A 12,906-nucleotide genomic window follows, 5' to 3' on the forward strand; every position below is an offset into this window, starting at 1 on the left:
CATTCAGAAAGTGGCCATTCTGCAAATAGAGTACTTCCACTTTTGATACTCTCAGTACATTTTGCTGAGGATACTTGTGTACTTTTACTTTAGCAACATTATTAGCGTAGGACTTTTACTTTTAGTTACATATTTTTACATTGTGGTACTTTCACCTCAGTCAATGATTTGCACAATTAATCCAATACTTTCCATTAGAAGATGACAAGAAAGAAAAGGGAGTGAAACTTTTACTAAACCAACTGTGTTTAGTAAAAGTTTCACTACCTTTTCTAAAACGCTAGTAAGAAGGATGTTAATTGCATCTGTGTGAAATAATAACTATATACACATGATGGTAAGTTGTGTTGATGTTGATATGATGGCAGTTAAATGTGTTGAGCAATAATCTGTAATGAACGATAAAGCTTTGAAGTATTGTGCATTGGTTCTATCAAATACTGTAAAAAAATGCAATTTCTAATCTTGGTAAGTAACTAAAAGTGGAAGTAAATGCCCTGTGTTTCCTTTAACTTCGAGGAAAAAGGAACTTGACCAGATGAGAATGGGAAGTAAAGTCCGCAGAAGGACATAATTGCTCTACAAAAATGGGAAATAAATGACTGCATTGCAAGCAAAGGTGTCTAGAGATGAAAAACTCTGAGTTTGTGAGCTGGACAAAACTTTTTTTCTTTTTTTTTTTTACAAGAAATGAATCTGTTTCTGTCATTATCACTCTGTTCATGTTGCCCTAAATGGGTGATGTACAAACAGGGACAGAAAAAAAAATAGACTTAAAATCTGTGGCCACAGGACGCCAACAAAATAAAGATATAATTTATCTCTCTCTGAGGGACAGACAGCCTTCAAAATAAAAGAGGAATTTCTGGTCCAATACAACATAATGTACAGGTTCAACAGCTTTACTAAAGAAAGGAAGAAGACACTGGAGGGTGAAGACTGACTCATCTTTAAAAGGTTGGACTCCTCTTTTTGTGCCCTTTAGGTAAGTGCCTTATTGTTTTTAATTATTTTGTCCCTTCAATACAGCTCTACTCACCACACACTACATCCGCCAAAATGATCATAGAGTTAAATCAACACCTCTCTGACAGTTTCAATAAAACTGAACATGATAACGTTCATAAAGGAGGATTTATTGCAGGACTGTTATATTACAATGAATTAGTTTTGGCGAGGTAATAATGATGACGTAATAAGCTGCCTACTGAGTGTATGTTTGGTTCATGAAATATAATACAAAATAATTTTATAGAACAAATTACCCAGCAGTGTGTACGGTGTGTGATACATTAACCTAAACAGCATGCTGCTGCTGAGAATACCAAGTGGAAAAATACCAGAATTTCCCTTTAATGGACTAAGAGGAACATCCTGTTCCTGTGAATGCACATATGCAAATCAAAGCACAAACTCTGAATGTCATTTTCCAGACAAACTTTACTTGAAAAAACAAAACAAAACAAAACAACAACTCAGATTAAACAAACAAAACCATATCATCACAATACAACACAAAGGCAACAAGTTGAGTAGGCAACATGGTAACATGGTTGCAGTCTGTGCATGTCTGATGTGTCGTCAGAAAACTGTTATGAAAGTCTTTCACAGGGCTACTTTGAGTTCATGCCTACACTTTCTTTGACTCATTAAGTTCATTCATAAAAATAAACAGAGAAGTAGCTTGACAAGGATATGCTCTGTTTAAAGCTCAGGCTTTATAAAAAGACAAAAAACAACAAGGGTTGTCACTCACAGACCAGAATTATTAATCCAACCAGACTAGACTCCATTTTAACAGCTTATTTGAACATACTGGCAGTGTTAGAGAGCTTTATGTCAGTTTACACTTGAAACAAAACAAAGACACAGGTGGCTATCAACAAACACTCATATTCTCATCCAGTGACTCGCACTCTGCATGTTCAGACACGTAACTACAAATGAACATGTGCATATCCTCTTTCACGTTTACTTGAATGCATGCACTCACTCACACACACACACTCAACGCTGGAGCCACAACTGGTAAGGCCAGATGAAATTAAGTACATTAGCACTGCTTCTGTGAACTACGAGAGATGACATTAGAAAACGTTTGGCAGTGTGATGATTCTACAAGCAGAATATCCCACATCAGGACAGCTGTCTTCATTCCCTTTTACAATAGAATACAAAACACCACTTTACAGTGAACTAAATCATGCAGGGCTTTTGAAGGGAGGTAGAGGACATCAGAGACATAAAGTGAGTAGACTAGAAAGGTAAAGTAAATAAACATGTAAATAAACAGGTTTATAGATAACGTGGCTTTGAAAACACTGCAGATTAGTGGCCTTTCACTTTGCCTGTACAACACAAAATAGACATTACAACTGAATAAGTGTCATATTTGGAAGTTGGAATGTATTAGTATAGCGTTACATAGCATTTAGTCACTTTTTCATTCAAGAATTCACTTTTGGAAACATCATATCTTTGACAACACTCAACACTTTTTGCAGCACCACACATTTACAAAATAGCAACTCATGCGGAAACACCTCTGGCCCTGTACACTGTGTTTAAAATGTATTGTACAGTAGGTAATGCACCTTGTGCTAAACATTTAATAGATTGCATTCATGAAAACCGGAAACTGAAAATCTGTATCTGCTCTGTTTTTGCTCTGTTGTGTGTGTGTGTGTATACGTGTTTTTGTGTCTTGTAGTGCCACTGCGGCTGAGGTTTAGGCCAGAGTGCCCCCAACGATAGAGGCAATGACGATTCCCAGAACCACACAGCATATAAGGATCATAATTTTCTTCTAAATAATGTTAACAGGAACAGATAAACAGTCATCCAAGGCAGCAAATGGAGAGCAGAGGAAGACATGTTAGAAATATGACTTACAGTTTTCTTTAACACATATCACAATATTTATAATAATCACAACAAAATGCAGGTTGGATGCAGTTCATTTAGACTCAATGTATCTGGTGATGTTCGAGTGTGGAGAGTTGTTTAGGCGCATCTCCACATCCTCCACCTTTAAAGGAGCTGTTTGTAAATTTTGCTATTGCCACATAGCCAATGTTAGCATTAACAAATGTTTACTTACCAGTCTAGAAGAAACGTGAAGACACGTTAAACTTCACTCCTTTACTCACCTAGAAACCTCTTGTTTTGCTTGTATTTCAATCACTTTTTTTCTTCTCCTGAAGTTAGCATGCTAACCAGCTAGCTTCAGCCCAGTCGGTCTAGCCCCTCACTTTTACTGTAGCGTCCAGTCTGCCCTGAAGAAGTGGACCTTTTCGGAGAGCTTATTATAACCTCTTGTGTTGTAAATGCAATGATAGCTGGAGCTATTGGGAAGCAAACATGCTAAGTAAACCTGCTAACATGGGCTATGTAGCAAAACCTGCAAGTAGCTCCTTTAAAAATATTTTATAAATATTTTATTTTTGTTCCAAATAAGTGAAACAACATACAGTATATTCACACATACCACAAACATGAATCACTCTGGTGTTTAAAGCCACTGTGTGTAGGATATAGAAATTGTCAATTCTGGTGACATGTGGTAGCATAAAAAAGGATAATGCGTCAGACAGCAATACAATTAGGTATTTCTTGAAATAAACTGAAAGCAGTGTGTGGATTGCATCAATGTCCACTGGGATTTTTAAATTTTACTGTAAAAATACACACAGTGGCTTTAAAGCAAACTTAATTTGTCAAACATGTCTTTTACCATGCATTCCTTCACTTGAGTTCACAAACATCCAACGTCTAACACAAGGGAATACACTTATTCACGTTCAACCGAGAGCTAGATGAGCGGATCAATGCCGCTCTTGTGTATAGTAAATATGAAGCTGAAACCAGCAGCTGGCTCTGCCGACAACCAGCTCTAAAGCTCTCTAATTAACACATATAATAATGAAAGTTTGATATTTGTGAAACTTTCCCAAAGCCTGGAAAAGTTATTTTCATGTGCGCGACATCATCCCAATGTAAAGTCTGGGGGAGAAATACTAATGTGCATGTCCAATGGGCTGCACGATGCAAACATAAACCTGGATGCTAGAAAATGTTTTTTGGTTTGATTGGACTGAGTGGGCAGTGTCTTGGAGTCTGGTATACAATTTTTATAATAGATCCATGGGGTTTATGTGCTGGACTATTTCTTGGCCAGGTACAGTACTTTGGACTACCTTCATCAATGGGATCTTGTTAGACAACCAGCAGCAACTCCAAGAATTTATTGCACTATATCCCAATCCATCAATGACAGAAAAAAAAATTGGTTCCCCAAATGTTCAGGGATGTTAAAAACTTTATTTTCACTTGACACCGTGAGTGAATTGTTTTAAGACAACATTTTTACGTGTTAATTTAACTTAAACTTATGAAGCCAATACAGCCTAATTGGTTTAAGACAAATTAACAACACATACACCGTGTTACTGTATGCATATATTTTGATAGATGAATGAACTATGTAATATACTGTATGTACTCGATGTTTTTCTCTTCATGTGACAAGTAGTCACTATCGTATTCAATAAAATGAAAAATCTGTGTTCACTGTACATAACAAAAACACAAAACTAGAGTTGCTGAACACAAAAATGTTTTGCTGTTTTAACATAAAACTGCCACGATTTTCTTTGTTTTTACCATCTCATTGTTTTCTAGTACAAATCCCTTGGTAAAACTTCAAAGCAAAGTTGCTTGAGTTGGTTGAGTACAACTTCAATTTCTTTGTTTGACTTAAAATTTTTGAGTAGACACAAAACCTAAATTCAGGTTATGATTCTTAAGTCCATACAACTTATTGTGTTAAATGACATATATTTTTAATCCCAATGAATTGAAATTGTCCACTACATACATTTTTGTAGTTGTTTGAACTAACAAATTAGTGTGAAAATATCTACTCAGTTGTTTATTTGACAAGTAGTTACTTTAAATACAATGACAAATTTAACTTTACATAACAAAATTTGAAAAATGCTGTCAAAGCAACATTAATTTTAAAGATTGATTGTCACTACCATGTCATTGTTTTTGTAACTTCAAATCTTTGAGTAACTATCAAGATGGTACTGCACAAGTGGCAGATAATTTCTGCAGCTCCAGCTTGGTACTGAGCTTTTTATCTCCTTTTTTCCTTTTAATGCAACTATTGTGTTTGTTTTGCGTTCATGTTTTGTAACTGTGTCACGAAAAACGGACTTCACAAGATGAACATCAAACCTGTGGGATTCTTGCCACCATCTGGACTGTTTATTCTCTGGTTGGGGCAGCCTGAGCTCTGCCTTGCGGCCATTGTTTACACCAGGGATCAGGATGAGCTGGTGGCACTAACCTGACATCAAAGGGATTAATGGAAGTGTAGTACAATGCTGCTCACTGAGACATGGCTATCCAGTCCTGTTTCCATAGATGTTTACCCTATATGAGTCAAAGTCTAAGAACGATTCGGCAACAAATGACAAATTGGCAAACAACCTTAAAGCCAAAAAATTCACACCAGAAAGATCAGTCTGCCACTGACAGGCAGACACAGAGAAAATCTCAGGTTGCAATATGTAGGCATGAGGCAGTGTTTCCCCCTAGAATGCCTGCAGGAGTAGGTAGACAGAGAAAATGGTGTTACGTAACGCCTTTTACTGGTCATTTGTATGAATGGATGAGTGGAGAGTGGCCATAACAAGGTTCTTTTGATGAATGTAAGCTGCAGCTATCTGAGACAAGCTGGAATTTCAAATATACGAGAGACTGTGTGAAACTACGGCAGGAGGTTATGTAACTGCAAAAGGGGCAGAGTGGAGTGAATGAAAAACACTGCGATGTTGCAATATCTAAGGAGCTGGGAGAAAGTATAGATAAACGTGCTTTGCTGCTTGTCCCATGCCTTTGTTAGAAACAATTCTGAAAACCAGAGCTACAGCGATAGAGAACATCACCAAAATTATATTGTTGCAAGTGTCAAATCAACTTGATCAGCAAGCAGTGAAATGAGCTCCAACAAAACAGACAAGTACACAAAAGGTGCAACTGCTCTATCTTAAGTTAAATGAATCTCATGTGGAAAAGAGACAGACAGATGATGGCTATCTTTTACATGTTGTTGATGCTGTACTGCAGACAGCAGGCTGCCCGGAGACAGCCACTGCCAGCTCCAGTTCAGCGCCAGTTCAGGGAACCGCTCAAAAGCAGGAAAACATCCAGAGACAGAGCTCTGCACAGAGCGAAAGCTAGAGGTTAGTTAGAGTTAGAGGACACACACTCATAGCAGCAGGGAATGATGTCATCACATGCAGTTACAGACCGCACACAAACAGGAAGGAAAGTCTACTAAAAAAAATCACGTCCTGTGGAAGAGGTGGAGACTCTGAGAGATACGAAACCCATTTCCTATCGAGGAAACAGATATTTACAGCTCCTGAAATCACGATAGGTGAGACGGCTCCATGTGAAATCATGGACATGGTCAGGCTTACATAAACTCTCCAGGGTGCACGTCACAGGGACCTCATATTGTTAGACAATAGCTCAGTGACTAACACAACAACCAAAAATACAGAAAGAAGCAGTAACTCCGAGAGGATTGCCCAGATCCAGACAGTTCCAGATAGTAATGGTGTGTCAGCAAGACAAAACCAAGACATGTGTAACAATTATAATTAAGACATGAGTTTATGTTTAGTTTCAAGTAAACAAGAAAGTCTTCACACATACATCTTATCTTATCTTAAAACCTAAATTTGTGTATAATCTTTACGTCAATACAATTTAAATATTTAATGTTAAAATGACACATATTGTCAAGCTCAATGGACGGTGTGGAAAATATTATCCTTAGTGTACACAAAGAGAGAATAATAACTTAATACATATTAATTATATACAACATATTTGGTTGGTTGAAAGTGAAACTGACAGAAATATCCAGTCAGATGTGGGTCATGGGACATTTATTTTGGGTCAGGTGTACTTATAACTTTCATGTTACTCTATTGGAAAGTCATGCCATTTCCAAATAACTTTTACATTTAGAGAACAAATAGGGATTTATTGGTCTATAGTCCACGAAACAGTCCAGCAAATAAACCCCTGTAAAACGAGACTATATGTTTTTACCCATCAGTTTTTATTGAATTTTTCATCTGACACTTGCCAAGAAAACAAATTTTTTTATTTCCCCAAATGTCCAACTATTCCCTTAATTCTACAACCATTATCGGAGTGCTCAATGTTTCAGCTCCACATATCAGAGATGCTGAATGTTTATGAACTTATTCTATGCTGAGGTTTCATTCTTTTAAATTCTGATTCATCACACACTTATTGTGATTATCAATTAAATTTCAATCTGCAGTGTTGTGTTTGTCGAAAAAAAACATGCAAAGTTTCTTCAATAGACTACAGAACATGCACAAGACAAAGTTATATGACTCATGACACAAACAGACACAAAACCCAGTTCAACAGTTCATCAAGGTGCTTCACTCTTTTGTTTAGAAAAAACATATATCAAAAAATGCATCTCAAAGTTCATGTACAATATTTGATACACAGAGACATAGAGTATTGGACTGTCTTCAGACCAGCAGCGTAGACCAACTTCCCAGTTAGTGAGCAGTTACTGACGCACATTACAGAGCCAAATACAGTTCAACAGCTGAACAGTTTATTACGTTTCTTCAGCAGTCATACATGCGAGGCACCATGTCATTCCCTGTCTGCTCTGTGGGGATTTCTTATGGTCCTAACTGAGTCCAATTGTAAGGGAAATAATGAGGATGATCAGACATACTGCAATACAACCTCCTATCAGGATCACCTTCTGGACAGGGGAAAATGGGAGAGGAAACAAAAAGGCCAAAGTGTCAGATAACGTTTCAGTGGATGTAGGAGAGAATGAATGAGAAATAGGGACGGATGGAAAGAGAGAAAAAAAGGGAGAGGAAGAACCGAAGCTTTTCTGTTGCACCGTCTTTGAGCGATGACCCGTGTAGTGAATTGGTGTCATGTCATGCATGAAATTCCTCTACCTTTAAGTGCTGTTAGAGATATTAACCAAGAGGTGGCAGAATTGCTCCACTGTGCTGCAGGTTGTTAAATAAAGGAGAGACGTGATCAATTTAAAAAGAGAGCCGAGAGTGATGAGACAGTCGATACCACTCTCATGTATCGTGAATGAGAAGCTGGGGCCAGCTGGTTAGCTTATCTTAGCATAAAGACTGGAAACAGGGGAAACATTTAGCCTAGCTCTGACCAAAGGTCACAAAACCCACCTAATAGCACCTCTAAATCTCACTCATCAACATGTTATATCTTGTGTGTAATCTGTAAAGTATAAAAATGACAGAGAGAGGGAGCTGGAATTTGCATTTGCACCATTCAAATCCATGTATCCATTACATTTAGCTACTGATTCTGGTTTCTTGCTTACTTGCTTATTTCACTGTTTCACTACCTCCCAGCAGCAGGTGATGATCAGATGTTATAGCTATATCCTGTGCGGTCTACCTGGTAGTTCATTTTACTCCTAAACACACATATGTGAGAAGGTTTTGGTTTGGTTGTTTTTTTTTTAATTTTACCAAATCCTGATTTTGTTTTTCAAATTAGCCTAGCTACTCCACGATTTTTCGATGTGCACCTTGGTAACTGCAGAAATACCCCCAGAGGTAAGTGTACCCCCCGTTGGGAATCACTGTTGTAGAGTATGTCAAATACACTCACAACACACATCCTCCACATGCAGAATACACGACAGGTGAGCATGCACACACACTGACGACAATCACTGCACCACACTGTACACGGTACATGCAATGCATCTCAAGTTATCAATCAGTTTTACTTGTGATAGCATGTTTGTGCACAAGCAGAGTTTTGTTGCGTATGTGACTCACCCTTCGGGCTTTACTCTGGTATTTAACCGCCTTCTTAGTGTCTGATACTGCCCTCTCCACATAGTCTACTGAATGCTCCACATTGTACTCTATGCGGTCTATCATTTCCCCCTAGGAGAGGTTAGTTACAGAGGGGGTGTGGAAGACATGCAGACAGGAGGAAGAGAGAGAGAGAGACAGATGTGGAGGCAGGTGGGGGAGTGGATACAGACGAGGGGGGTGGTGAGGGAAAGGAGGGGAATAATGGGTGAACGAGAGGGAGAGAGAAGCAGGAAGACGGAAGGAAAGAGAGAGAGACAGGGAGAAAAAAGAGACATAGTGGCATGAGAGTCAGTTTGAAGACTGCATGTATGTTGCATCTCACCCTCCTGCTGGTCTTTTTGAACTTTTTGCATTTTGGGATGCTCTCCTTTGCCTGCTCCACGTACTCCTGAGCCTCCAGCACACTTCGCTCAATGTTGTTCACCAACTCACCCTGCACAAAAACAAGAGGAGGAGGTAAAGTGAGCAGAAATATGTCTGAGCTCACATTTGGTACCACCTTTAATATTAAGAATTAGATTTCATAGATGTTTTTAAATAATAATTACAAGACTCGTCTAATGAATAAATAAATGTTTAATAATTTTTTCCTTCAGTTTCTTTGGCTCTATTATTCATATACTTTACAATGATGCCTTGTTACATCAACTTTATCATTAAATGAGCATCTTAGACTGTATTGTGAAGGCTTTGAGAAAGATACTAATAGATCTTTTCCTCTCTTTATTTGTATATTTATCCATTTTCCTTTTTACTGACACTTTAATTTATGAAGGCAGCAGAAGTCATGTTTAAATCAGCATTCTTCAACAAAGAACACAGAATTGTACATTTAGTATTAATCCATGATTGTTTAAAAAAAATAACAAATCAATAATTTTCCCTTTGATTGGTTGTTATGGTGAACCAGCAGATACAACTCTCCATGTGTGCACTGCAGCAATTATTTCTCAAAGAATAAAAAGGAGAAAATGAGGAATCACAGGAAAATTACCTTGCAAAATTAGAAGGGGAGCGCTGTTCTCTGTTCTCTAGAGCTTAGAGTCATTGTTGTGGTGACAGTTGTGGAAAAAGAAAAAAAGAGGGAAAGGCAACAGAGAGAGTCGGGGACAGAGAGAGCAAAGCTGAGAAAGGCAAAATTAACAAACAGACCAGACTTATCTTACGTGATATGGCATTCAGTTAATAAAGGAGGTGTTAGTTAATTGAATTATTTCCATTTAAAGCATTCATAGGAATGACAAGAGATGTGGGTAAATTAGTATACACACAGAAACAATTATCACTCCCACATCAAAATTATGAGGGAAAGCCTGTTATTGCATTGTGCTCGCATTGTAATTCATATCACTTACATACAACAATTTAATTCCATATTCATTATTTGGCATATTTTCTTATTCATTGTATTCTCTTGCTCAGATTTCCTTTTGCATAATTCAGACTGGTTATTTCTGATGAGGGAAACAGTTAATCTCTTTGGGGGTTCAGCCCACACACTCATGCAGTAACACATGCCGGCAGCAGGCCTTCAGATTTACCTGAAGCACCACACTGTACTGAGAAGAGCACAGGCAACTCTTACACTTGAGGATTATCTACATATGTGGCTTTGAATGTATGTATGTTCACTGCTCACTGGATGATGTAAGTTCTCAGCGTGCACCACATAACATTTCAGTAACAGAATCTAATTTTTAGTGTGGGGACATGACAAACTAATTCTGAAAAAATTGCAGCTTACAAAGTTAAAGCCCCTGTAGCATTTAAGGGTTGTTGATAATTTAAATATCTGATACAACAGCAACACGGTTTAGATGCCAACTCAGAAGTCTCAGATGTCAGATTTTCCTTCCTGCTCATGAACACAGCATATTAGTTATGTCTAAAAATTGGTCTAATGCCAGAAAGTCCAAACACAGATAATCACCAAATTCTAATCAACCGGTCACTGAGCCAACGCTTATCTGTTCCCCCAATTCTGCCTATATCTAGTGAGATATTTTGCAAACACACAACCAGATGGAGCTGAAAATGTAACCTCCATCCAACTCGGTTGGCATAGACGAGTAGGCCTTTATTTATACTAATACACTCCACAGCTTGCATGTAAAGTAAAACACTGCCAGTGTTGATGATGGGTGGCTGCAGGAGTCTAGCAGGCTTAGCTGATTAATGATTTTACTATCGTGAACATCATACATATTACATATTGTGTCCTGAACCTCTGCATTAGCCAGGGCATCCAATCAAACCACAACTCTGAATCTACAAAACTGAATTTTAACTGTTCTTCTTAGTGTCCAAGTTGGTATATGGATCACCAATTTATGGATACATATTTAATATTTTCAGGTTTGTTTTCACAGATTTCGGCAGATTTCTCTAGGTACTGAGAGTGAGAGGATCCACGTTTTCACCTGGCTCTCCACCAGCATGGCCATGTCCATGAACATGTCGTGAAGCTCTCTGATACTGTTTTCCAGCTTGATAATCTCATTGTGTCGCGTCTCGATCTCATTCATAGCTTGCTGGGTGATGTTGTCCATAATGATCTAAGGTGGTATAGCAGAGGGAAATGGTAAGAGAGGAGTAACATTAGATTTAAAAACAAGATTTGTGTGCATTTGCTTTGCATTTGTTTGTATTACTCACCCCTGAGGTAAAGATGGCTGGGTTGTCACTCTCCAGCATGCTCTCCAGCTCCTCATTTGTTGTGTTTCTCCCAGCTAAAAGGACAAACACAACAGAAAAGTGTGCTTATGGTACATGTTAAGAGTGTGTTACTGTTACCCAGGAATTAAGAAGTGTAGTGCAACACTACTGGATTTAAATGGTTTTCCAAATTACAGTGGATGACAACCATTAGGAAACATGAAGAAAACCCACTGAATGGTAATTATAGCCATCCCGACTCCTGCTTCATGTCTGACTGAGGATTAATTAAAATGAGAGCCGTGTGACTCTTTTTTCCAGAAGCTCATTTTCTCTACATCCATCTGTCTTTATTGTCTACGCTGTATTTTAAACTCTGAATTCTTCCATGTCTCTGAAAAAAAAGTGGGTGTGATGGAAAAATTATTTGTGCCATAATTCAGGCTGATCATCTATTGCACAAGAGTAATTACATAACAGTTAACAGTCTATACGATCATGTCCCTAGATTACAAGACACCCTGAATTTTTACTTTCTGCTGACCTGACTCTTACAGGGTGAATGGGGTGTTTGGGGATTTTTTTCAGTTTTCAATCAGGCATCCCAAATGTTAACTTGAATTCAATATAAAACACAAAGCTCAGTTAGAAATTGTGCTGACCCAGGACCACTGGCCTTTCACTCTCAACACCAGACACAACCTCAGTCAGGTAAAACATTTCAAATACTACTATTTAAACTTAAAATGACCTGCTTAGCAGTTCAGACATCTTATTGTATCTTGATCCCACCTCATTCACATTGGCCAGTCAGGTGTGATGATTCATCCTGTGTATAGCACAAGTGTTATTAACCTTCTAACCTATTTAGACTTCTATTTAGACTTCTCTCCACTTTTTAAAATATACAAGCTTGATTTTCTTGCCTTTAAAAAACATGACCAGTAACATATGAAAGTGAGTCACTGCATTTTGGGGTGTTGAGAAGACAGGTCAGGCGCAAATACTGAGTTGGAAATGTCAGTCATGTAAGATCGTATCAGAACAGCCTGGGTCAGTCTGCACATCATTTGTAGCGGTTACGATTGAATCTCATACTTGCAGATAATCTTTTGACATTTCCCATCCAGGCCTCATAATCTTTGGGTGTGTAGCTATTTTAAGTATACATATAACCACCTACTTATTCAGTAGCTTATTAAATTTGCCTCAATACTCTGCCCCCCCCCTCCCCCAAACAAACTTTCTATCTCTCTATCTACTGACCCTGCCTGTGCGACAGCAATCTTAATCTTAC

The 12,906-nt window shown here is 38.1% G+C and overlaps 1 protein-coding gene across 4 annotated transcripts in view; it reads right to left on the reverse strand.

Moving 5' to 3' along the window:
• Nucleotides 1–1,422: 1,422 nt before the first annotated feature.
• The window catches only part of stx1a (syntaxin 1A (brain)), a 62,427-nt gene continuing 50,943 nt past the window's right edge, over nucleotides 1,423–12,906 (reverse strand). The window contains exons 7-11 of one of the 4 annotated variants that reach the window (XM_071496834.1): nucleotides 11,610–11,683; nucleotides 11,375–11,509; nucleotides 9,277–9,387; nucleotides 8,913–9,023; nucleotides 1,423–2,806 (exon numbers count right to left, since the gene is read on the reverse strand). In XM_071496834.1, the coding sequence (XP_071352935.1) occupies nucleotides 2,729–2,806; nucleotides 8,913–9,023; nucleotides 9,277–9,387; nucleotides 11,375–11,509; nucleotides 11,610–11,683 (509 nt within the window). In that variant the 3' untranslated portion in view covers nucleotides 1,423–2,728. Of the gene's footprint in view, nucleotides 7,838–8,899; nucleotides 9,388–11,374; nucleotides 11,510–11,609; nucleotides 11,684–12,906 lie in introns of those variants that run through there. The other 3 variants (XM_071496831.1, XM_071496832.1, XM_071496830.1) reach the window with 3 other exon arrangements.

This window comes from Trachinotus anak, unplaced genomic scaffold (genome assembly GCF_046630095.1).
Source record: "Trachinotus anak isolate AG129_WGS33_773 ecotype Australia unplaced genomic scaffold, CSIRO_AGI_Tana_v1 ptg000014l, whole genome shotgun sequence".
Classification (NCBI taxonomy): Eukaryota; Metazoa; Chordata; class Actinopteri; order Carangiformes; family Carangidae; genus Trachinotus; species Trachinotus anak.